Here is a 25,724-nt window from a genome sequence, read left to right as displayed (position 1 = left end):
ACTTTAGTTTGCTTCTGGAAGCTTAAATTCTCTAGAAACAGAAAGAAGATGCATACCTATATGAATGAAAATATGTCTTTCCACCACCAGAGCTTATTTTCAATACTGCAGTCTTTAAAGGCTTCTTTTGAGTCAGAGACCCAAGCCACAAAGTCAGTTTGAGTTCTCTATCTTATTAAGTGGCAGTCTTTTGGGATGTGGATCCTTTCAGATCTTGCTTGGGAACAGCACACAGGATTAAGTGCACAATAGGGCACTTTTTAACTCCCAGTTTGTTTTCTTGTGCTGTTTATGTAATGAAAGTGTTTCTGTCACACAGTTGAAAAAAAAAAAAGTAAACCGTATGACCCAAGAACTGTGTTTGTGGAACAATAAAGATATCAGTTACTCTTCCTAGCAAGCAGGAGCCCAGGATAGAAAGACTCAGTAAGGAATCTAATATACGTTCTGGTGTGTGCATGGTGAAGAAGGTGAGGTGGGATGTGCCCTATGAAAAGGACAGGCAGTTTCTGAACCTCTTGTTGAAGAATTAGCTCAGATTAAATAGCTGAACATCCTTGATGGACGGATACAATCTTTCAGACTCTGCAGGTAGAATTTCACTACATGAAAACTTGTAATTTATGCATTTCTATAAAGAGTGTGTGTGTCTTGAGAAACCAATGCAGTCACTGTATAGGGAAAGAGAATTTGTGAAAACAGAGACTTTGGTGTAAAAACAGTTCCTGCTGCTAAAACAGTCAGCTCTGATGGTCTTGGTCTATGTAAATTCCACCATTTTTTACCAGGAAGCATAAACTTTTATGGCACGTGGTATGCTGTGTATTTTTGGTTTATTGTTCTCATACCGCTCTGAACAGCTGTTTAAGTGATGAAATGACCTTGTTCCAGCCTAAGCAATAAAAGAGCACCATGAAAAGAAATACATGATTAATTCCTATAATGTCAGCACTTTTGATCAGTGAATCTAAATTTGTTTCACTTTTGTTCCCTTTCCTTTAATGCTGTGTTTAGCTTTTTCTTCTAGACTGAATTTGATGTCCTTAAATGTGTCATAATTTTTAACTGTTCTTATCTAAGTGCTTTTTTTGGTGTTTACAAAGAGGAATTCTTACCAGTTTGGAATGCCTGCTGGACTAAGACTTGATTAAACAGGTTCCAAAACCATTAGCATTTCTCCAGCTGTGAGATCTAGATGATTTTTTTTTCTCTTTTCTATATAAAGGTGACCAGAGGGTGGCACTATCTGGAAAAGCACACTAGCCTGAACTGCCCTGAGAAGCCCCAGTGCTGCCCTACGTACAACAGTAAGAATCTGAAACAGAGGGAAGGGGCTCGATCGTACACTCAGCACCTAATTTAGTGGGATGGAAGAAAATTAGAGCATTAAAAAAAAAAAAAAAATCTCTCTAAAAGGAGTGAAAACACAGGTGGAGCAGAGCACATACACTGCACCTCCTTGAAATAGAGAAGATCAGCCAGTAGGGTGGCTGAATCAATTCAGACTTGGGACAAAATACAGCAGAGCTGTTTGAATGAGCTGAGTAAAGGTGAGATGTGCTGCTGCTGGAAGGAAATCGGTAACTGCAGTAATGGTTACTGGGATGATCTGGGGTTCTTAGATGTTGTGGAGGCTTAAAAGAGCACTGATAATAAAGCTAATCCTGCACTGGGAAAAAAATAAACTGTTTTTGGTTTCCTTCTGTTTCTTGTGTTAGAAAATGTAAAGCAAGTACAGTTCAGTCTCATTTTTTAAAAAATTGTTTTAGTAATATCTGTTGAACTCCAGTGAACTCTCAGATTCTACCAAAATCCCAGGAGACTTGATAGTGTATCATCAGTGGTGGCATTTTTAACTGAATCAAGCCAAGCATTTTACTAATCAGTGAATGAATTATCTTGAATTTAATATGTGTTCATTTACACATATATCATATTCATTCTCTGATTGCAGCGTAATGGTGACTCCAGTTTCAAAGTCTTAAGTGCACAGAAACTGCCTGATATGGATTTTTTATTCTGTAGGTTGGTTATTCTAGGAAAGGTTTGCTTGTAAAACAATTGGAAATAATTTTTTAGCTATTCTATGTCTGGTTTTGTAGCTGGTATTAGATTATGAGAGAAGAAAGAATGTATTAATCAGGTAACCTTTCCCAGTAATTTTGTTTCATGTTTCATAATGGGTATTGATTTAATTCCCACCAATCTTTCATTGCTCAAAGATAAAAATAGAGGAAAATTTGTCTTTATTTCATGTAATGTTTTTCAGAGAAACTGTATCTTTGTGTGTTTTTTCAAGTTAGAAACAAAAGACAAGATGAATTACAGAAAGAATAAAGCAAATGCATTGGTATAAGCTAAGGATTAATGCTCAAGACGACATTTCTAGAGGATGAAAACAACAGAGAGACCTAGACCAGGGAACTATTAGAGTTAGCATATAAGGTTTTATTTGGACAGTGGAATGTTAAGGCAAAATGTTTCCATGCTACTTTTGTAGGGACGGTTTTGAACTCTGGGCTTTGGTGCCCTAAAGGGAAATAGCAAGCAGAGTGAGCTGTGTGAGCCCTGCTGCTGTGGGGCCCAGCACAGACATCACACAACCCTGGGCATGTGTCAGTGTCTTGGTTTGAAAGACAGGTGTCTGCTAAGAAAGGCAGGAGCCTCTCTTTGAAATGGAGAATGTAAACCCCTTCCCTCCAAATTACTATAATTTTGAAATTAAGGGGCTCTCAGGCAAAGATATGGGAATAGGAATAACAGTTCTTTACTAGTAAAAAATTAAAGTAGAAATACAGTATTACAGAGAACAAACCTAAAACCACTGACAGAGTCAGAATACCACCTGACACCCCGTCAGTCAGGGTGTTGGTAGCAGTCCCATTAAATGGTGGCTGCATCCTCCTGGATGACAGATGTGGTTCAGTTGAAGCAGTGCTCCTGTAGAGGGGTGCAGTTTTCCTCTGCAGGTCCAGTGATGATGTGGAAAGGCCCAGGTTTTCCTCTGGAATCCAGTGCTTTGGTGTTCCAAATCCCAGATTTGATCCAGGTAGGAAAGGCTTGGCTCCTCCCCCTGGCTGGAGCATCTCCCAGTGGGATGATGTAGTTTTATCAGTCATGCAGTTGGACTCAATGGCCCATTAATAGAAGATATCCCCTGGAGGAAGGATGGGTTGTGGAAAAGATGAAGAACACTGCCCCACCTGGTTTCAGCAGATGGTGATAGAATACATACTTTTGGTTACATCCTGCACTGCAGCCTAAGACAGCCAGGGTGGCCACATGCTGAATTCCCCCATCTCCATAACAAACTGCCACAGCAAATGGCACAAAGAAAGTTCCCAGCGGCTCCAGTGGTCTGTTCATCAGTAAAGAAGTAGTCTCTGTCCTAAAGATGTCTGTGTGTGCCTTTAGGAGCTGGAGTAAGCAGACTCAGAACCTTTTCTTACTCAACTGTGCTGCATAAACCTTCTTGGGCTGAGGGAGACCCAGGACCACTAAGTCATCCTGTTGCACATTTCCCATCCTTGGGTACTTCTGCAGTAGTACCCTTGCTGTTGTGTGCAGCCTAAATGATAAATTATCTACAAAAGTTGAGCAGCAATACCACTGGAAGAGAAAAAGAGTAAGAAATTTGCTGATGCCTACATATGATAAAAATTAACTGTGAGTACCTAAGATGTAACAAAAGATGTTGTAAATCCTGCCTTCCACAATTTTGCCCTTCAGGATGTGGGGCAAGGGGAAAAAAAAGATAAATCTTCCAAACGAAATGCTACTTTGATTTTGAAAGTGGATTTTGATCTTGTTTTTTTTCTCTTTGGCATAATAATTTATACCTCTCATGTGGTTTCTGTATTCTTTCCCCTTTGTTTATCTAATTAATTCGACCTTTTTATGCATGTGAGGTTGTTTAAATTTCTCATGGGACTTCTCTCCTGCCTGTGTTACACCAACTGGCCTTTTCATGTTGCTATTTTTCCTAATTATCCCTGACATGATACTGGGAAACAGCAGACTTCTTCATAGGCAGTAAAACAAAAGTCTCCTTGACCACAAACAACAAAATAACCCCTGTCCTTATGATTTATTCATTACAGCTAAAACCTAGCTTTTACTTTGATAATCCCTAGGACTGTAAATTACATGGAACAGGTGAAACAATCTATTAGTTGCTGTCAGCACTTCTGCCTCCTTCCCTTCTGTCATGGCTACGTGGTGTCACCTTCTCATTTGCACTGAATCTAGTGCTCATCTCTCTCTGCAGTCTTCTGATTTAACTCATTTGAGGGAATAAGTAGTTTCTGCCTATGGAGTAACTTCCACTGGTTTCCTGTGTGTTTGGGTAAGCACAGGAGCTGGGATGAAGGGATGCTGCCCTTTGGGACAGAGAGCAGGGGAAAGGGCTGGACAGCAGGGAACCAAACTAAGGGTTAGAGAAAATGATGCCGTTTGAGTTGACAGTGAGCAATCACACAGGCTCAGTCGATGTCCTGAGGTGCTATTAACACAGAGAGAGGGAAGGAAATCTGAATCAAAGATCTTTGGTTTTGCTGATAATATTGAACAACATATGACTGGACTTGCTGAATTCAACAGTGATTATACTGTGAAAAGGCCATAGTTTTCTAACTTGGTCACTTGGTCCAAGGATGAGGCTTAATCTAAACACCTGGCAACACAGAATAATAAAATCACAGGATGGTTTGGGTTGGGAAGGACCTTAAAGAGAAGATCAGCTAGTTCCACCACCCCCTGTCATGGACAGGGATACCTTCAGCTAGGCCAGGTTGCTCAAACCCCATCCAACCTGGCCTTGGACAGTTCCAGGGATGTGACATCCACAGGTTCTCTGGGCATCCTATTCCAGTGCCTCACCACCTTCACAGTAAGGAATTTCTTCCCAGTACCTAACCTAAATTTTCCTTCTTTTAGTTTGAAGCCATTCCCCCTTGTCCTCTCACTACATACCCTTATGAAATGTCCCTCTCCAGCTTTTTTTGTAGGGTTCCTTTAGGAACTGGAATTCATGGTTTGGGCAGTCATAAAAGTCTTTCACCATTATGAATTCCTGTCATTGTAACCAGTGCACAGCTATGACTGGAGTTGGCATTAATGAATAACAAGCACGATGTAATCCCATCTCCTGTGGTATGAAACCCTCCAGCAGAGCCTCAATTATAGCCATGCCATTATTTAAGAACCAGCCTATGGAAAGCAAAAGTTGTCAGACCATAAATTGTGGAGTGTATTACCTGGTATAGTGAGAAACCTCCTAATTAGCGCAGTTGTGAAAACTGTAGGAGTCTTGCCTATGCTTCATTTTCATCACAGCAGCAAAACATCTGTCCCAAGGGCAGGAAAAAGAATTGGCTGTTGTGTGAGAAGGGGCCACACAGGAGAGGGCATTCCAAATTAGAGAAAATTAACTCACAATGAAAGTACTTATATACAGGCCCATTTCTCAAGACAGGCAGTGCTTAGTTGGCAGCAGCATCTGAAATGCAATGCAATGCAATGAGTTTAATTGTCTTAATTTTGTGGGCTGTTAATCTATAGACCCGCTGAGTACCATGGTAACAGATGCAGCTCCTGGCTGAGACTGATTGTTCCAGCTCCCTGGTTGCACCAGGGTGGAAAATCATTGTATCTTTTGGATTTGTGATAGGAATTTTTGTAAACTTCTGCTCTTACATCATCATCATCATCCCATTGAAAAAGTGCATCAGATTTATTTAAGCTTATAATTCTGACCTTGGGGACATGGGGAAATCAAACCAGTGAAAAGGCCCACAGAATTAAACTGTACTTCGGGGAATGCAATGTTAGGGGCAGCCTACAACAAACTGCCCCATGCATTGTGGGAATAAAAAAGGGACTTCACAAACCTGTGGCAAAACAATTACATACCCTTTTGTGAAGACTTAACTTTCTAAAGCAAAAAATATTGAGTGACAGTGGTTCTCAATTTACATCCATCCGAGTAATTCTGATTCTTCTTCTGCCTGGAAAAGAATCCCAGAGAGGCTTGATGAACAGCACAATGCTTGGAGTCACTGTGCAATGCAGAAGTAGCCATTTAACATGAACAAAGTGAATCTATTAGATGTAATGTAACTTGCATCCAGTACCGAGGTGATTTCAGAAAAACATCCATGCATTTTTCAGTCTCAGATCTACTTGGTCTAAATCGAGAGAATGAGACATCTCGCAGAGCATCTGGTGCTAGAGGTGACTGTCATTATCTGAGAAGTTGTGTTTTTTGGTTGAAGGTAGGTAAAGGCTAGCTTAGAACCATGAGGGAACCAGGGATATGCCAGAATTGAGAGTCTAGCTAGCTCCCAGAAATATTCCACAGGGATGTTGGAAGCAGCCAGAGAGGTGCCAGCCTGTAGCCAGCACATGCTTCTGCTGAGGAGCAGTGTGGCTTTCTGTGGGTCTGCTGGCAAACGCTGGCTGCAGGTCTGTGTGTGTCACACAGCAGGGACATGGCACAGGACATGTCACATAGCAGGGACATGGCACAGCAGCGTGTGCTTCAGCTCACAGCGTGCCTGGGGACCTCGGCTGCAGTTTTTGTGTGCAGTGTTTGTGTACATGAGTGTGTGGCTGCAAACTACTCCTGGGTCTGGTCTCTGGCCAGCTCTTAACTCCAAAACTGGGAATCATTGTGGGAGACTTAGCTGCCAGCTCCCTGAGCCAGGTACATTTCTGGCAGCTGAACAAGAGTCTGTGACCACATCCCTGGCCACTGTGTGTCCCCTTAGCCTTCACTAGTTTCATGTGTGCAGGAGGGTGACAGTGCAGGCAGTGGTGTTATATGCCTGCTGAAGGACAGAAGGTTGTCCAAGACAGGTGAATTCTGAGAAAAAATGCATGTCTTTTCTGAAAGAGGGCAGTATGCAAGAGTTTAGCAGTCCAGCCTTTCACTTGTTTTGCATTTTTGAATGTTTTCCTAGTTCAGTGACACAGTGGAAGATAGATTACAGCTCTTCAGTTAATAGCGTGTACAAAGGTCCCTCATTCCATGTGCTATTTTGTTCTCCCTTTTGCTAAACCCCCTGTGGTTACTGCACTGCAAAGAGAGAGAAAGGACAGCAACACACACGGACCTCTTTTGGGAAAAAAGGCCAACTTTATTGTACGGGAATCCCGTATTTAAAGTGTGTTACATGCAGCTAGGACAGGACAGTGGTTCATTGGACAATTGGGACAAACATCCCCTGGGACAGCATGTCCGGATGTCCCATGGGAAAAACACCAGGTGTTAATCTTTATTATTAATTCCCTTCCCTTGTTTTTCACCAAGTTATCACTCTGGGAGACTGCCTCCCTTAACTGAAGCTGCAGTCAGCTTGTCAGCCTGGGAATGGACCTGAGAGACAGGAGAAATCCAGGCCTGAGAGGAATTGCCAAACTGCAATTTCCTAGCTCTCTAAATGTGTGTGTCCACAACCCCCTCTGTTAAGCAACTGCCTTTTGAGTTTGATTTTTAGGCCCACACAGTACAGTTTTCAATGTTTAATAACTGGTTTTATGGCTCCCTTGTAAATAATCAAATTCTTGTATTCTATACAAGAGCCAGGAGTAAACATGTTCTGATGGCAGCAGCTGTAGAGAAGCCTGACTGCACACTAATGGAATAGCAAGAGCAAAACTGTTTCTTGAATAACTGTTCAAATATATTGCTATAAATAATGAATAGTTGTCCTGAAAAAAACATAATGCTGTTGAAAATGGAGATAAGATGATGTGAGGGATCAGTATTTTTTTTAAGTGCTATTTCTTTTTTACCTGTCAGCAAACATTCTCTATCTTTAAATGAACTGAATTGCTTCTCTTTCTAGACAGTCCTTAGTCCTCAGCTTGTGAACTCGCTGTTCCAGCAATCACCTGCTACTCGGGAAAATTAGCTTTTGAATTTACAACAGCTCTTCATTTGGTTGTGTTGGCAGTTTTCAGAAGTAATTAATTTTGTGCTTGGTTTTTCGTGTTTCTCACATTCTTAATAAGCAATGAGAGATTTGAGAGAACATATAAATCTGTAATTTTGTAATTTTATTTTAAGGAATTTTTTTTTAGTGGTACTCTTGTATTATTACTTATTTTGTTGTTCAAATGTATATAAGGCAATTTAAGTCATGTAAAGCTCTCACTGTCATGTTCTGTCACTTTAGCATCATGATAAATATAACTTCAGTCAAGAAATTATTCTAAAGGGTCTGCTCACTGAAGGAGTTGCTAGTAGTCATGGATGAGAACAGCAGGCTCTGGCTGTAACCCTTTGACTTGCACACGACTCCTTGGAAGGGCAGGTGGTCTCCAACATGACTGAGGAATGCAAAGCCAGTAAAGCCATACTTTCTATACTGTGATTTACTGTACCTTTAAATGTGGTCTCCAAAGGCTATAGGTGAAACTGAAAGGCCAGCACACTCATTAGGTGATTTAAGCTATCTCAATCAGTGGAAAATGTTAGTTTGGGGATTGTAGATAATCAATTAATTGCTCATGTGTGAAATGAAAAGCCACCTTGAGGTCAGCTTCCAGTAAATTCATCTTGAGCTCAGGCAATTTGGAAACACCTGACTTAGTCCACTAATTATTTGATTGACCACTATGAATTGAAAAACAAGATAGAGTTATCATACAATAATGGCCTCATCAGAACTTTTGAACACTGCTGCTTTTTCAAATAAAAAGATCGGGATCTGTAGCAAATGCAGCTGCCACAGGGCAGCACAGCCCACTGCTCTGCTGTGATAGGAGTCCACAGCCTTCTCAATCTGATGAATTGCATGCCAAGATCTTTAGACAGCCAGATTCATGAGACATGAAACATGACCTCCCACACTGGAGAGCCACAGGATAGCAGAGGATGAAGGATGATGCAGCCAGCAGTGTTTTCCTAGGGTTTCAGCAAGATGGAGCTGGCTGCAGGGGGAAAGCAGCAGGTTCCCCAGGTCAGCCAGTACCATCAGTCACATTTGTGTGCCCCTTTTCTCCTCACGATGAGGATTTGAGGATTCCAATTCCACAATCTCTATGGCCCTGCTAACTCACCTGTGATTGCATGAGACATGAGCTAAAGGAGTGTGTCAGAAAGCATTGAGATTCTTCTGCTGTTAAGTTGTACTTTTTGCCAGTTCTCCAAGAGCTCTTACCTCCAAGTGAGTGATACTGCTTTGACCTGTGCATCCAAGCTGTGGGCTTATATGCTTGTAGGTTCTTACTTGCCTAATATAAATATTTTTGAGAAAATCACCAATGCTGCTTCCCCTGCAAGCATTATTGACCTTGTACTGTTCTTAACCTAACACAAGCTAGAGTCCATTTTTCAAGTGAGTTAGTGATGCCTTACAAATTTGTGAAAACGGGTATCTAATGCAGATTTTGTTTAAGCAAAAGGATATATGAACTACGTGGATATAATTTTGTTAATCTGTACTTGAACATTTCAGGAATACATGTTGTGAAGGAGCAGTTAATGACTAGTAAATAACAAAAAGGTTCCACATTCTTAACTGAATCCCTTTTCCATGTGCTCAATCAATAAAAAAATTATATTCTGTCAGTTTTCAAGAATTTTTTTAATCTGCTGTTATTAACTATAACTTAATACTGTTGTAAATTAAAATGGTGTCTGGGGTTGTCCTAGCCCTGCAGTTGCTGTCAGAGCTGCAGCACAGTGAGCAGGGAGCTCAGCATGCCCAACCTGCACAGCCTTTTCCCCAAGCCCTCCATACCACCACTGCTTGTGCCAGAGCTGTGCTCCAGCACTGCAGCATCTGCAGTGCTGTTGAGAGAGAATTAATGGTGCTTAATGAACGAAGCAGTTTGGGAGGTAGAACAAGGTGTGAAGCTATGGCTAGTAGGCTGATGAAGATGTGCTGTCTGTGCTGCAGCTGGGACACTCACTGAGCTCTGCTGTGCTCTGCTCTGCCCACTCTGAGACTGAAGGGCAGGCTGGAAACCCCAGCAAGGGCCAAGACAGCACACCACAGCCCTTCCACAGTTACCAGTCCTCTGCATTTCTGGTTTTGTTGGGGCATAAGCTATTTTTGGGATGATAAAAGATTTCTGATCGTTCACTATTAACTTACTACAGATGCCTTTATCTATTGATGTGAAATACTACCACATAGTAGAGCTCTGAAGATTTATGTGAGCCAATGGAAACATAACTTTTTGCCATGTCCCTGTGGAAGCACTGCTGTTTTTTATTAAGTAAGTTGATTTGGAAGAAATCACCATTGAATTTAATGCTTGCAGCTGACCTAATTTTCTCTTGAAAGATTTTAACTTTTCTAGTAGGCTTGATGGTCTGTCAACTCAACATCAAGAATTTCTGCCTTTTTACTGTTGTGTGACTGTCATCCTGGCACACTGATCTAAAGTGAATTACAGCAGTGGGAATCATCATTTTGGAGCACTAGAAAAACTAGTGTAATTGTTTTACTTAAAAAATTATACTGAAAAGATTGCTCCATTTGTTTTTCTCTTCTCAGCTGGTGGCCTCCATCGTGTTTATCAGCTTTGGTGTTGTGGCAGCCTTCTGTTGTGCAATAGTTGATGGAGTGTTCGCAGCACGACACATAGTAAGTACAGTGATTTTGTCATCTTTCAATTTGGATTATTTATGTCATTTCTAGCAGGAAAATATTCTCTTTTGGTTTATGTTTAGCAGTATATTAGGGTTTTTTATAGTTCTTGGTGGAGATTCCAAATAGAGAGGTGATATAAAATGATGGCATGAAAGGCATGCTAAAAGGTATATATCTGTGTAGAAAAAGGAGACATTTCAACCACTACCAGCATTTGTTTCCTATTGCACAAAGGCTTTGTGGGCATGATAAGGATTTGGAATGCACCCAGTGATGAGCACCAGAAGACGTGATGGGATTTGAATAAGCTAGTTTATATGTTAGAAATGTATTGTTTGCTGTTTTATCTTTTGTGATAGGTTTTTAATTGATATTTTTAGGTATTCTATCTTTTAACTGAGCTTTGATTTCCAAAATCATCAGCAAGTAAGTAGTCATATGTGCTAACAGACATTAGAGGTCAGATGTAGTATGCTAAATAATACAGCAAGTGTGATGGTATATGAGCCTCTGTCTGCTATGAAATACAGTGGGCCTGCTCATCTTTCTGCTTGTGTTCATTGAGGGGCAGCATAACTCCACTGGCATCAGTGAGACCCTACTTGAACTTCTGTTAGCAAACACCTCAGAATAATCAGGCTTTAGATCACTTGGATATTTTACTGTTATTGAAGAGGGCTTTTAACCAAATTAACTGAGGTGTGCAATGTGAGCATGGATAAATGCTCTGGATTGTAGTTTTGTGCTATACAGACCCTACAGGATGCCAAAGTGTCCTGCTTTTTCTTGGATTTACCCTGGAGTTGGTCTGGATGATACCTGGTTTAACTGTCTCTGACTAACATAGGCCCAGAGAGCCTTTCCATGGGAGCTGCTTAAAAGAGGAGGAGAACAAATTCCTATTTAGATTCCTTACTCCGGAAAATTCAGTGGTTGTGACCTGGAAAACCACTGCCACTTACTGAATTTTTGGATCTGTCCTGAGCAGCTGAGGTAACTGGGGTTGTTTAGTCTGGACAAGCAGAGGTTATTTATCTGAAAGGAGGTGATAGTGTGGTGAAGGTCATTCTCTTCTGCTGAGTCCCAGTTGAAAGTTTGAGAAGAAATGGCCTTAAGCTGAGCCAGGGGAGGTTCAGATAGGATACTGTGGTTAAGCGGTTGGAGAAAGTTGCTCAGGAAGGTGATGGAGTCACTGTCTCTGGAAGTGTTCAAGAGGCATCTGGATGTGTTTGGGATCTGGTGTAGAGGTGATTTAGGGTTGATGGTTAGACTGGATGGCCCTGAAGGTCTCTTCCAACCTTGATGATTCTGTAATTTCCCAGGAACCTGACTTATTTCTGCCCTGCTTCAATGTGATCATTAGGGAGTGTTCAGGTGGTACTTGTACAGACTTACACCTTGAAACTGCAGTGCATCTGTGCAGCCACAGCCCCCACTGCTGAGGGTGGACACAGCTTCCCTGAGGTGAGGAACTGAGTCAGGGGACATTGTGACAGTCTCAAGCACAGACACAGGCATTGATCCTCACACCTTTCTAGGTGTTTTCAGTAGGAGAACACCAAGGCACAAAGTCATTGTGCTCGCCCAAGAAAAAAGCATCTTACAATGTGGTGTGCAGTTCTGTGTCAGGTTAAGTCAGTGACTGGATATGACTGCATCCCCTGTGCAGAGGTGGAGGCTGGAAGGGGCTGGTCACAATCCAGCCATTCCCCAGAGTGCTGGAGATGTTCAGTCCAATGACACGATCCTGCTTCAGTCACATCATGACAGGCTTCATGGGAATCCATCACCAGTTATTTACATTTGGGCTTAGTTCTGTTTGTCACATCTGTGTCTTGCTGTCTCCTTCACCTACTACAGAGCATAGAAATACTAAGTAGCACCATTTCCTGGAAAACTAATTTGCATCTCAGCATGATCACACTCACTTCAACTCGTTCTCCTCCTCTGTCTAATAAGGAACTTGACAGGATCAGGTGAAGTGAAGGTGTACATCACCAAGTTTCTCTGACTAACACACCTGGGAAAGTCTATAGGGATGATAGTGTAAGTGTGCTCCCAGTTTAATTGACAGTAATGGTGGGGCCTTATCAAAAGAACATGTGCCATGCAGGCTACGGTGTCACTGCCACTGTGTTACTCCTCTTTGCATCACAGCTCATTTCCCTCAGGAACAGCAGCAACACCATGTTTAGTTCACTCCCTACAGGCAGCACCAGCCTTTTTCAGACCTGGGTTGTGCTGGTGCCATTTTGTCCTCTGCCTTTGGGGTATAACTGCTGAAGAGTTGGACTAAACTGTCCTCCAGTCGGGGAAAGGAAAAATTCCTGCCATGTCAGAACAGGTGCCTAGTCCATACTAAAGCAATAAATTTTTTGTAAGAAATGATAGCTGAAGTCAAGGACTCTTCAGACTGACTACAAATATAACATCTTCCACATCAATTTGAAATAAGAAATGTGTCCCCTTTTTTATTTTGTTTTTAGCTTCATTTGAGCTGGGAAGGATGTGAAGAGGACAAATGACATAATTACAGATTTTTCTTAGTATGTGCCTGCAGTGGAATGGAGAGAATTATTGTTGCACATTTTCTCCTGCTCTTGTAAAACTGTGAATAGAATGATAAAATACTTTTCTCTGTTTTATTTCCTTCCCAAGAAGGCATGAAATTGGCAAAAATTCTTTCAGGAAATTGATGTTTTTCAGAAAAGAGATACTTAAATTATTTAAGACTTACTTTGCTTTATAGAAGGCTCTGGATCACACCATTTATAAAATTAAAAACACTGAAGGAAATGTAGCTTGATTTAAAATAGCTGTAGCTTATTTAAAAAATAATGCAGATATAATTCACCTTAAAAAAAAAGCAACAACCAAACCAGAATCAAGTGAAATAAATCAAAGTTGAAATTAAAGTGCAGTGATGTTATTTCAGAAAAATATGGTGATTAAAAGAATTTATGTGCATTTGTATTTGTTTGAGACATTTTGTTTTTTGAGGATGAGAACAGTCCAATTGTTCTACTGGAGATCATTCAACAACCTCCTCGCAGCACACAGGGAGATGCCCTGTCCCACCTCAGGCACACATTCTCTGCAGTAGCTGTGACCTCCTATTCATGACTGCAAGCCTTGACCATTGCCACATGACCTTTAGCTTTGCAGTTGTGCTCCAGGAAGAACCTAAAATAGCCAACAGCATGAAATACAGTGAGGATATTGCCTTTTCCAACTGAGTTTATTCTGTGATTCTGTGAAGGAAAAGCTGCGTGCTGTGGAAGGCAGAGTTGCTTATCCATTGTGAGATGTAAAATGCACACCAAACCAAGCAGTGATAAGTGGTTCCTCTCCTCTTCTGCAAAGCCACTTCTGTGTTACATTGATTTAATTTAATTTTCAGTTGACCTAGTTTCTTCCTCTTGATAGTGATGGCTTAAGGAATTAATTAAAACAGAATATATCATCATGTCCTAAGCCCTGAACTGAACCTGAGAATGAACCTAGCTGAACTAGAGGATTCTTAAACACTCCGAGATTTACATCTTCATCCACATGGTTTAAGTGCAGCTTGTGGACTGCTGGAGTATATCAGCTGGGTAATTACCTGCTGATTTGGGAGTTTAGAAATTAAACTTGAGGTATTTGCTTCCTCTTTATATACGTTAACTCAAAATACTGTTTAATAAGACAGGCATTATGTAAACTCACTTTCTGTGAGGCACAGAGACAAGGTGATGGGAGAATGGAGGCTTTGATCTGGAGGATGCTCATGCAAATTGAGCTCTGGCTGGTAGAACTCCAGAGCTGCTGAATTAAGTAATGTGAAGTTGGCAGCCCTGACCTAGTGAACAAATAGCTACATTATAAGCACAAGAACTTATAATGCATTATAAGTTCTATGTGATGAAGATCTGGTTTCTGTGTTAAGAGCAGTTCCCCAGCAGTGACCTGTGGGCTCCCAGCTGCTCCCCAAGGCCTGGGCAGGGATGCTGGTGCTGTGTGTGTGTGCCCTCAGGAGCTGGCAGCCCCATCCCATGGTTGCACATTCAGTGTCTGAGGGTGTCAATCCCCTTCCCATCTTTGGGGCGTCTCATGCAGATTATGGACACTCAGGCAAGGACACAGCAGTGGTGACCAGCAGCTTTGCTGGCCACCACTGCATTTTACTACAGGATGGCTTTTCATGCCCATGGCATGTAACACGGGCAACAGTCTTGCACACTACAGGCCAGATGCTCTAAAAAGCCATTTGAAAATGTTCTAAGCAAGCCTATTGGCTTTCCCGTTGAAGAAAGAAACAAATACTTGTATTCCATGTCTAACAAAGTTGTTACCTTGACAACTGGTGGTACAAAACACTACTCAAAGAATAATTTCTCACTAGAATTAAGTTAGGTAGGTTCTCTGGAGTGCAACACTAAATGCATTTTATGTTCTCTATGTTGCCACATGAGACAAAATTACAACTAATTACTTTTAATTCCATTTCCATCCTGTATGACTCATTAATGTAATAGCATGGCATAGCATATACCATAAAAAGCATCAAAAGCAGCATGTCCAGCAGGTCAGGAGAGGTGATCTGCCCCTCTGCTCTGCTCTGGTGAGACCCCACCTGGAGCACTGCATCCATCTCAGGAGTCCTCATCACCTGGATCCCTTGGAGCAAGTCCAGAGGGGGGCCACAAAGATCACCAGAGAGATGGAGCACCATTGCTATGAAGACAGGCTGAGATAGCTGGGGTTGTTTAGCCTGGAGAGAAGGCTCCATGGAAATGGGACTGGGGCCATCCAGTACCTAAAGGGGCCTATAAGAAAGATATAAAATTTGTAGCAGGACCTGTTGTGATAAGACAAGGGGTTATGGTTTCAAACTAAAAGAAGGTCAATTTAGATTAGATATAAGAAGTCTTTTACAGCGAGGGTAGTAAAACACTGAAGCAGATTGCCCAGAGAGGTGATAGGTGCCCCATCCCTGGAAACATTAAAGGTCAGGTTGGACAGGACTCTGAGCAGCCTGGTCTAGCTGAAGATGTTCATTGGCTTTAAAAGTCTCTTCCAACTCGAACTATTCTGTGATTCTGTGAAAGGGTTTGCAGTTGTATTTTTCTTTTTGTTAGCAGGGTAAGTACGAAGCATTTATAACTGAAAACCAGCACTAGTTCAGCAGTGATTTTTTATGTTGATGGTCCACCGAGATAAAATTGTTTCATTGGTGCACTTCCGAATTACAGAGTGCTCAAGTTTGCAATTTTGATTAATTTTTATGCCAATGGTCAACTATTCCACAGTATTAATTCTGTTATTAGACTTTGCATCTGACACTGAGATGGGAAGCACAGATTGCATTCCTAGAGCACCAGCCATTTACAGGGTGGGATTAATTCTTTTTTATTAACTTAGTTCAAGGGTTGGAGCAGAGGAGGATTCTTGTGATGAGCTTAAGCCCATCTGCCAAGATTTCTCTTTTGTACTGCAAGACAACACCATTCACCCATACAAATGCACTTGACTATACTTTAAATCAAAGGGCAAATACTTTGAAAAACAGTTTTCCTGGAGGGCCTGAAAAGCTTGGGGCCTGATGTACTATCATTTTTCTTCCTGTTACTCAGATATATTTTCCCTGTGAAGCACATTACAGCTTGGGAGTGCCTAGTCCTGTGAAAGGTAAATTAGTCAGAGGTACATAAGTCAAAAGCCCCACAACAGAAGTCAGAAGGAAATCTAGTCGAAGCAAAGGTACTGACATTACAGAAGAGTTTCAGACCACCCCCACAAGCTATTTTGAAACCAGATCTAAGCTGGACATACAATGCTAAACTGTGTTGGTGTGAGCAAGGTGGTGGGATCATGTGGAGTTTGGTCTCTGGATTTTATTTGTCAATATAGGAATAGCCTGTGGGACCACTGCTAGATTACTGATTCCAGCTCTGGTATTTCTTGGTGCTTTGCTAAAGGCCTTACTGACTTGGAAAGAGTTTGGAGAAGAAAAATCTGAAATCTGAAGTGGTAGAATTAAGAAAAAGTACTCAGAAGTTTGATTTATTTCATTTAACATAGAAAAGGCTGACAGGTAAATTGATCATGGCCTTTCTAAGGTATCTGTGTAGTCAAAGGTTATCTGATAGCAGAGGGCTTTTAGTCTCTCACACAAAAACAAAAGCAATGCAGTGAGTTGAAGTCAATGCTAAAGAGATTCAAACCATGGAGAAGATGAGATTTTGACAAGAATGAATTATGGAAGCAGCTTTGTCAAGGTTATGGATAATTCTCCGTCACTGAAATATTTAAATCCCAGGCTTCTTTTTGTGTAATTTTATGAAGCATATCCAGGGGTTATGAGCTTGGAGCATATGTCTCAGGATGAAATTATTTAGCCTTTGTTATTCAGGAGGTTGTTCTAGAGCAGGGTCTTCAAGGAAGGTTCCTGTGAACTATTTTACAGTCAGGTAGAAACTCTATTACCTCTTGTAAAACCTATCTGTATAGTGCCAGGAACTGTTCTCTGCTGGAAAATGTTTAGGATTTGATAGATTAAAAACATTTGAAAATCATTTATCAAGATTTCTGATCTAGGTTTGCTGGTCTTCAAATCAGCAGAGGAAATGCAATTTTTAACATTACCATAACTAAATAATATCTCTACTAAACCCACTATTCCTCACATACTGGATTACATACAAGACAACTCAATGAATACATTCCATATATAAATATATATATATGAGTACATATATATTGAATATATTAGATACATCCAGGGACTTGTCAGCAAAACTTCTATATTGCAAATGTTTCTGGTCTAGAACACAGATACAGGGTTTTTGTACCTACATATCTGCAATCTGATATTCCTCTGTCTCGAGACAGGCAAGTATTATGCATACAGTCTGAATATACTGACATTACAGAGGAGCTGGTAGTAAGCATTTAGTTTGGTTGCCAGATATTTTGCAGTAAGAAAAATAATGGCAACCTTTTTTTTTTTGGAGAACCTCTTATGATTCCCCCTCGAGTTTGCAGAGCCTCTCACACTGGCAGGGACAAAGCCCCCAGTTTATATATCACCTTTCTTTTCTTTTCTTTTCTTTTCTTTTTTTTTTTTAAATCCTTGAAATTCCTTTCAGGTTTAGCCAAATTGCAAATTCTTTAAAATCCGTTTTTTTTCTTTCCTGCTGTGACTTGTTCTCCTAAGGGAAAGGAGCTGATATTGTGCCAATCAAACAGAAATGTCTAAGCCATTAGGCAGCACATGCACTGTAGATACCAAAGAGGAATTCACTTGTTGATGAGAAGACAAAATAGAGGTTCAAGTTCCTTTCCCATCTGCCCCACTGTGTAGGACAAATGCCTTCACTGCTGACAAAACCAAAGACTGGTCCAGGATTCCCTAGCTCCCTGACATAAACACTGGTCCATTGGCTTCCCTCTTTGAGATGTAACAGCCCATACTGAGACCTCTCATTAATGTCGTTTGGTCCTGCAAAATGCAGCAAAGCACCTTTGAGGGAAGAGTTCTGTGAAGATGCACTAAGACCATCTTACTACAATAATGTGCAATAGGGAGTGAGGAAAACTACTCTTTTATTTTAAATTACTGTGGGAAAATGTTAAGGGAATGACCCACACATTTGAATATTTGAAAGCTAATGGTTAAATGCCACTGCCATTTAATTGCATGATCCTGTTGCACAGAGTCCACAATGTCAGTGTACAACGGGGCAGAACTTTTAGTGCATTGGGGTAGTAGCAAATCTGGCATTTCCAATTTCTTTGGCTCTGAAAATGAAATTATTTTCTTTTAGCTTTGCTTCTAATGTACTTAGATAGGCATGAATTCCATTGAGCATATTGTAAATCAGCTCCAGAAATAAGGAAATAGGATAGGGAAATTCTACACATTTTACTAAATAATGTAATCATATTATTAATGCAAGAAATAATATGAGATTTGAGAAAGTGAGAAGAATTTGATCCAAATTTAAAATTATACTGGTATTTTAGTTCCCACAGATTATAGTCTTCTGCATTTGTACATAGATTATTGGCTTCTGCATCTGTGTGGTATCTGTACATCCAAAAATCAGGTGAGTGGCAGAGATGGTGGAACTTGTTCAGCAGTGTAGAATAGCACCTTGGGTCAGGGGAGATCTATTGTCTACTTCCATCTTTACTTCGTTACTTTGCAAAGCACGGGCCATGATGGAATTTATGCAAAGTGTACAAAGCAAGTTAATTACACTTTAATCCTCAGAAAGGTGGGTGACTGGGGCAAAGGGCTTGCAGTCTGTTCTGAAAAGCATAATCTACTTCACTCTGATATGCTGCCAGCAGAAGATAATTTTCTTTGTTTCCTCTTCTCAGAAATGTTTCTAGACTAACAACAGATGTTTCTTTCCTATGGAAAAAATATCAAAGCTTCTACATAGCCACATAGAGGGAGAGAAAGCAACCACCTGCAGACTTCAGATTGCAGCAAAAATACTTCATAATTTTTTCATCATTTCTGAAAGGAAAAACATTGTTTTCAGTTGCCCAGTGCAGAAACTAGTGGAGTAAAAAAAAAAAAAAAAAAAAGGAAAAGGCATTGTTTATTCACATGGATCTGAAGTTCTTAAATTCTACTAGAGTAAAAATTAAGGGTGTTTCAGTATGTTGCAACTTGCCCTAGCAGTAAGTTTCATTTGCTTCACCTTTAAGAAGAAAGCACCATTAGTATGAATAATCATATCATGGAGCAGGAGTTTCTCTCTCTGTGGGTGGATGATTATTCAGGTGCGTATAATGTCCATGCAAAGTATGTTCCCAGGTATTCAACAAAGTTTTGATCGATGATTATTTATGGCACTGTTAAGAGCCTGTTAAAATGTGTTGCTTCACTGCTGCTAGATTATGGAATTTCACACTTGTAATGTATTTATTTAGTCCTTTGTGATAAATACCAAGAAGGTAGCATACTTAAGAAATTTTTTTAACCAAATCTGCGTAGAATTTTCTTGTATGGCTCAGTGCATTTCTCTCTACATCCCGGCCATCAGAATACCCAGTGACTTCTTCACCTCTGTAGCACTGAGCACCATGTATTTCAACATTTCTGATCTTCTGAAATGCATGTGAGCTTCAAAATAACAAGCCAGTGGAGACAGGGAAAAGCTAATTGTACCTGAGCAGTCCGGGCATTCATGAACCTTTTCACTAAGTGTTTAGACTATTTTACTTTTAAAACTCATGTATTTTCATTCCTCTTGAGGTTCCTCTCGTGGACTTTTTCCTCTCTTACATTTTGGGTCCCAGTCTTGGAGTTCCTCCTATTTGGATGAGACCTGTCAGCCTGGCTGATGTGTGTCATTGGGGGTCCCCTGTTACAGGAATGATAGGAAGCTTTAATGGCAAATTGCTGGGCACAAACTCCTGCTTTCTGGCTGTTTCCTGCTCAATACCTAACATAAAAATGTCATGCATAAAGTTGTTATTATATTAATTAAATTGTAATAGGGATATGTTGTGCCATGCCCTGAAAATTAAAATCAACACTGCAATGTTAATTAAGCCCCCGGCATTTTATTTCTAGATGTAGATATTCAATATATTTATATATTGCTCAATTAGATGTATTTAGTGCAGCTTCTTTTCCTTCCCTTTGCTATAAAATAAATTCAAAAGAGCCTTATAAATTAAACCTCTGTGCATTTCAGTCAGCAGGATATTCAATATGTCTAAAGGCTAATGTCTTCCAAAATGGCATTTCTTGCAGTAGTATGCTTAGAGATTTAATGAGATTAGTGCAGTTGGTTAAAATATGGTGTTCATAATGCCAAGGTTGCAGGTTGGATCCCTCTGTGGGATCATTCCATTCACTTAAGAGTTGGGCTTGGTGATCCTTGTGGGTCCCTTTCAACTCAGAACATTCTGTGGTTAAGTGATTTCTTACATATTCTGATAGCATTAAGGCATTAGGAAGGAGATGGAGCAGTTTTTCATGTATTTGAGTTACATTACCAGAAACAGAATAAACAGTTCTTGCATTCTTGTGGAAACGTTAATTACTCACACGACACAACATCATTACAATCAAGACAGAGCAATCAGTTCATATAACAAACTCTATAATCAAAGTAATGTAATCAATGTAAGTAATCAACTATAATAAGCAATTAAATACCTAACTGCATCAAGCAATAACTGAAATTACAGCCTTGAATAGTATCAGCTAATTGCACCATTAGAAACTTGTGTAAAAGCCAGTTGTAAGTCTAAGTTTTTAATTACACAACATAGCTGTTACAGGTGTTATGGGAAGGTCTATAGCCTCATCCTGAGAGACCCTGGCTAGCAAGACTTGACTACAGAAAAAGCAGACTTATTCCTGAGCCAAACTTGGATTTGCTGTCAGTCCATTTTATCTGTGCCCATTGTCCAACAATAGGGCAGCTCCAGCACCTGAAGGCTTTTCATTTGACTGTAGCAGTACTACAAGAGCACTGATCTCACCAAAACAAAGAAGAGTAAGAGTAAGGCTACCACTGCAAAGTATTTACATTAAAACAAAAATCAGTGAGGAAATATAAAGTGAGACAGAACCATATATGTGTGTTTTTCAGCCATGACAGTGTACTGATGTTCTGAATATTTACTGGTTTGAAAGACCTGAAATGGATATGCACTGCTACCAAATATTAAGAGAAGAGGATTCTGTGGGATCCAATCTTTCAGATTAAATAGAAGTCCTAAAAAGTACCCCGGGAAAGCACAATGTGAAGTAAATCTGGTATATGAGAGTGAAGTTTTAAGCCCCACCAGCTGCTTTTCCTATTTTCAGCACTGAAGTTGGGTTGTTTCAGCATAGCAGACAAAATAGGCAGGGTCTCTAGGCTGGAGTGCAGCATTTCTGGAGGAAGATTAGCTCTTGAATTCATGCAAGGCAGATGTAGAAGCGCAGGAAAGGATAAGTGCTGTCTGCAGGCTGCAGTGGAATTGCTCTCATGGCATGACCTCACCCAAAGAATGTAACCAGATACCGTGGTGGTTGCCTCTGAAGTGCTTAAACAATACTGGGAATGTATTATTTGCACCAGGGGATCACTAATGTGCTGTAGTTACAGTAGCAGTATGGCATGGACAGAAGCATGTCTGTCTGCATCGCTTTGATCAACTGTACATTTGGGAACCCTTGACTCCTCAGGCATGGGCAATGTGTGTAGAAACTGAATTAACACATGCTATCCATATCTGCAGCTTAGGTAAAAAGAACACTTAAAAACCTAATTTTAGAGGCTAAAGTTTCTTAATATACTTTCTAATTATTGGATTAAAAAAAAAAAAAAAAAGGAAAACGTTCTATTCCTGACAGTCTGGTTCATTGCAGCCCTTGGCAATAGCATGACCTTGGGGCTGGGCTGCTGCCCTCACACAGGACTGTGGGAGTCCAGAAATGGCTCTTGTTTTTTTAGCACTCCCCTTTCCAAATCTCACCCAGCATGTGCTATGCACACACTGACAGCCTAGGACTTTCCATGTCAACAGTCAAGGTGATGCTAGCAAAAGGGCAGAACATCAGAAAAAGTAGGGAACTATCACTAGTATCACAGAGGAGGAAAACAGCTGAAATGCAGAAATGGAAGGGCCTGGAGGCCCACTTGATGAAGTGAAACTGAACTGACACATTTGGATTCAAAAGCTGATTATGACCTTGGTGGCTATTAGATAAAAGTTGTTAATAATTCTAGAGAAGACTGTCTTGGTGCATGGTCAAAAGGTGAAAAAGGGATTATTACAGAATCATAGAATTATTTAGGTTGGAAAAGACCTTTAAGATGATCAAGTTCAATGTAAACTTAACACTGCCAAATCGAATAGTACATTTAATTTTCTGACCATAAATGAATTCCCGTAATTTAATTTTCTTAAAATGTTTGGTTTTGTTTTACAATTTCTGTCTTTCAATCATCTTTCCATAATGTCCATTACTTTATTTTCTAGCACCTGGACTTCCTTTCAGGGTCACTATGATTTCTAACCTGAGGTTTTGTAGCAACCACAGCATTCCAGATAGCTGCCAGCAAAATGCTTACAGCCAATTTGTTATGTGGTTGAATTTCTTTGTGAATGAGAGAGATGGAGATGCAATGGCAGCCTCTTTAGAATCCCTGGCACTGACTGAAAGAGCACATTCTGGCAAAGGGCAGGAGCTGATGCCTGGCACTCCCATAAAGGCTGTCCCAGATATTGAAGGGAGAGAAGAGAGAAGAAGAGAAGAGAAGAGAAGAGAAGAGAAGAGAAGAGAAGAGAAGAGAAGAGAAGAGAAGAGAAGAGAAGAGAAGAGAAGAGAAGAGAAGAGAAGAGAAGAGAAGAGAAGAGAAGAGAAGAGAAGAGACCCACTGTGCCTCGTGGTGGTGGTGGGCAGCCCAGGACACTGACCTGTCCAAGGAGGCCACGTTTCCTGGGGGAGCACATGATCTGTCCTGCCCAGAGGCTCCTGGCACACAGTGAGCAGTGACCTCTCTTTTCCTCTCTGCCCAGCTGCTGTCTGAAATAGAGAGGTTTGAAAATAATGGTGTTAGTTACAGAAATAACTTTTAATGAGGCATATTAGGAATACTATGTTAAGGACTCTGTGTAAACAAATAGTTTACAAAATAAACTGTATGTAACTATATGTATATGAAAATTTGATATCTCATTAATTTTGAGTAAGGCATTCTGTTGGACTACTAGGAACTTAAAGATTCTTTAACAACACAAGAGAAGATATGGGTCTTTAGGAAACTAGCTGTTTTAAAGTTGTTATTTTAATCTGTTAGTTTTCTGGCAGTTGATGAGGATTCAATAACTGGAAATATTGACTTGGAGATTTCAGGGGGTATTGTTTCTTCTTTTTCCATATAACAGTGAAATTCTGCAAGATAAATTGTTTGCTGAAACAATTTCTGCTTCAGAAATTGCAAACTGAAAACTGAATTGCAGGTTTATCTGCCAGTGAGCAAAAGCCCAAAACACTTTTCAAAAAATCCACCCTTGTTTCTGATTCTAGAGGGGTATGGTCATGTGCTCTGTGTGGGAGTTGCAAGGCTGGGGAGCAAAATGAGGTATGAATATTTTGTTCTTCAAAGCTGACACCCCCTCACTGCAATATTGATGATACTGGCCTTGGACTCAGAAGTTCCTAATATGAAACTGGCCAAAGCCAATGTGGAAACTGTTCATAAAAGTTTTTTAAATGGACATATTTCATTTGTTTATGATTGAAAGCACAAAGATTTTTGTATTAATTACTCCTATGAATCCCTAGGATTTTCTAGCAGTCTTCCTCAGGAGAAACCCTTCTCATTTGGAAAACTGTTGTAAAAGATGGAGAAACAGCCCTTGGTCAGAGAGAGACAGGAATTACAAAAGACCTGTAGCATTTCCTCTCATTGTTTGTACAGGGTCAGATCCAACCAGCTTCGGCTTGGGCCCCCAGACAGGGATCCAGTCTGCCTGCTTTCCCAGGCTCCTAATATGTTGTCCCCTTCTTTTAGGAGCTCCTTTTATCTTTGCTCTGCAAGCCTCAGGTTTGTATGCTCCCATGTGCCATGTGCTCTTGGCCAGTGTGGGGCAGACATAGATACCTGTGCTCCATCTAGCCCTCCAGAGAAGCATAAAAGCTAATTGCTAATAACTTCTGTTTGTTCATATTTCCATGCCTGCTTTCAGAAAGTTAGCAGAGTGTGATCTTGAAGGGAATTATAATCTCCAGAACACTCAGCTGCTGGCACAAGGCTGAGCTGGCATTGAAGGGTGATGTTTCAGTTTGTTTTTAGGATTAAACTTGAAAAATCTTGGCAGCTAACCCTCTCCTATTCATTGCTAGCTTTGATGTAGATGAAAACAACCGAAAACAGAAAATTAAAACTTGACGCTAATGAGACACTGAAAACATTATTCTGGTTTTGGCCTCCTCAATTTTATCTATATTCATCTTTTACATGTGACCAGGATGGTTCCTTGCTCCCCAGGCCAACTGGCATGGTGAAGCCCACGTCCTCACTCTCAAAGTCTCTTGGAATGTAAATGGCAATCTCCAAGTTACTTGCTGGGAATGGTTCTTGGCCCATACTAATTTACAAACCATGCCCAGAAATTATTTTGGAAGAGTGATAGTTTGCCCAGGCCAAAGCCATCACCAGCACAGTTCTAACAATTTAATGGGCTTGATGCTCGAGTTTCAGGCCTGGGAACATTCCCTGGCACTGATTAATCTACACCTCTCTCAATGCAGCTATGGAAGCTAACACTAAATAAATACTGCAACTGGAAAAAAATAGCCCTCACTGTATAATTATTTCAATAAATTATTAGCTATGTTTTGTAAAGTATGGCATACATTTCACTCAATACAATTTAAGCTATATCTCCGTTTTCTGAAAGTGAGCTTACACATAAGGGAGATGGAATTTTCCTTATGTTATCCAAAATAGATCTGTTCTCCAAGGAAACAAAAACTGGCATAGAAAAAACTTCTTTCCATACCTCAGCTAAGAGCCCTTCAACCTCCCCACAGACATTTTATCAAATCCACCAAAGATACTGTTAAAAGAGTATTTTTCTTAAAAACATACTGCAATGCTCCCACCATCAAAGAGAATGTGGGGTTTCTATTGTATGCTCTTAAAATGAAGTAATCAGCCAAACCAAAACCCTCTATATTTGGACCAAATCTTCTCTTCCTTGGCATAAAGCCTTTCCTCTTGTCCATCTGTGACTCCCAGGTTTTAATGCACATTCTAGAAAAAGTATTGAAATAAAAAATTCAAGAAGAGGGAAAGTGACAGTTTACCTTGTAGGGTTCAAGGCTGAGCAGTTCTGATTTGTCTGAAATTAAAGAGAAGTACTGGGTGTCCTGGGTTTTGGGGTTTTTTTTGACACATCTGATAATTTTCTAAACTTAGCTTGATGGCATTTTGACTGTACCTGCTCGGTATACACAAACACACTCAAATGCAGTTAGCTAAGAAATAATCTTTTCCAGTGCTCAGAATTGAATAATACCTGTACATTTCTCCTTTGCATCAATAAATAAACAAACTCAAGAATACAACTACATTTTTATAGAGAATTCCTCCTTATTTTACCAGCCTA

The 25,724-nt window shown here is 40.3% G+C and overlaps 1 protein-coding gene across 2 annotated transcripts in view; it reads left to right on the top strand.

The window, feature by feature from the left end:
• TMEM255B (transmembrane protein 255B) overlaps positions 1 to 25,724 on the top strand; it is a 66,336-nt gene that overhangs the window by 18,689 nt on the left and 21,923 nt on the right. For both annotated transcript variants that reach the window (XM_014885077.2, XM_088160122.1), the window contains one exon: positions 10,509 to 10,598. In XM_014885077.2, coding sequence (XP_014740563.1) covers positions 10,509 to 10,598 — 90 coding nt within the window. The remainder of the gene's footprint in view (positions 1 to 10,508; positions 10,599 to 25,724) is intronic.

Source organism: Sturnus vulgaris, chromosome 2 (assembly GCF_052056855.1).
Source record: "Sturnus vulgaris isolate bStuVul1 chromosome 2, bStuVul1.hap1, whole genome shotgun sequence".
Lineage (NCBI taxonomy): Eukaryota > Metazoa > Chordata > Aves > Passeriformes > Sturnidae > Sturnus > Sturnus vulgaris.
Note: the sequence above shows the minus strand (reverse complement) of the source record. Positions and strands in the feature narration are given on the sequence as shown.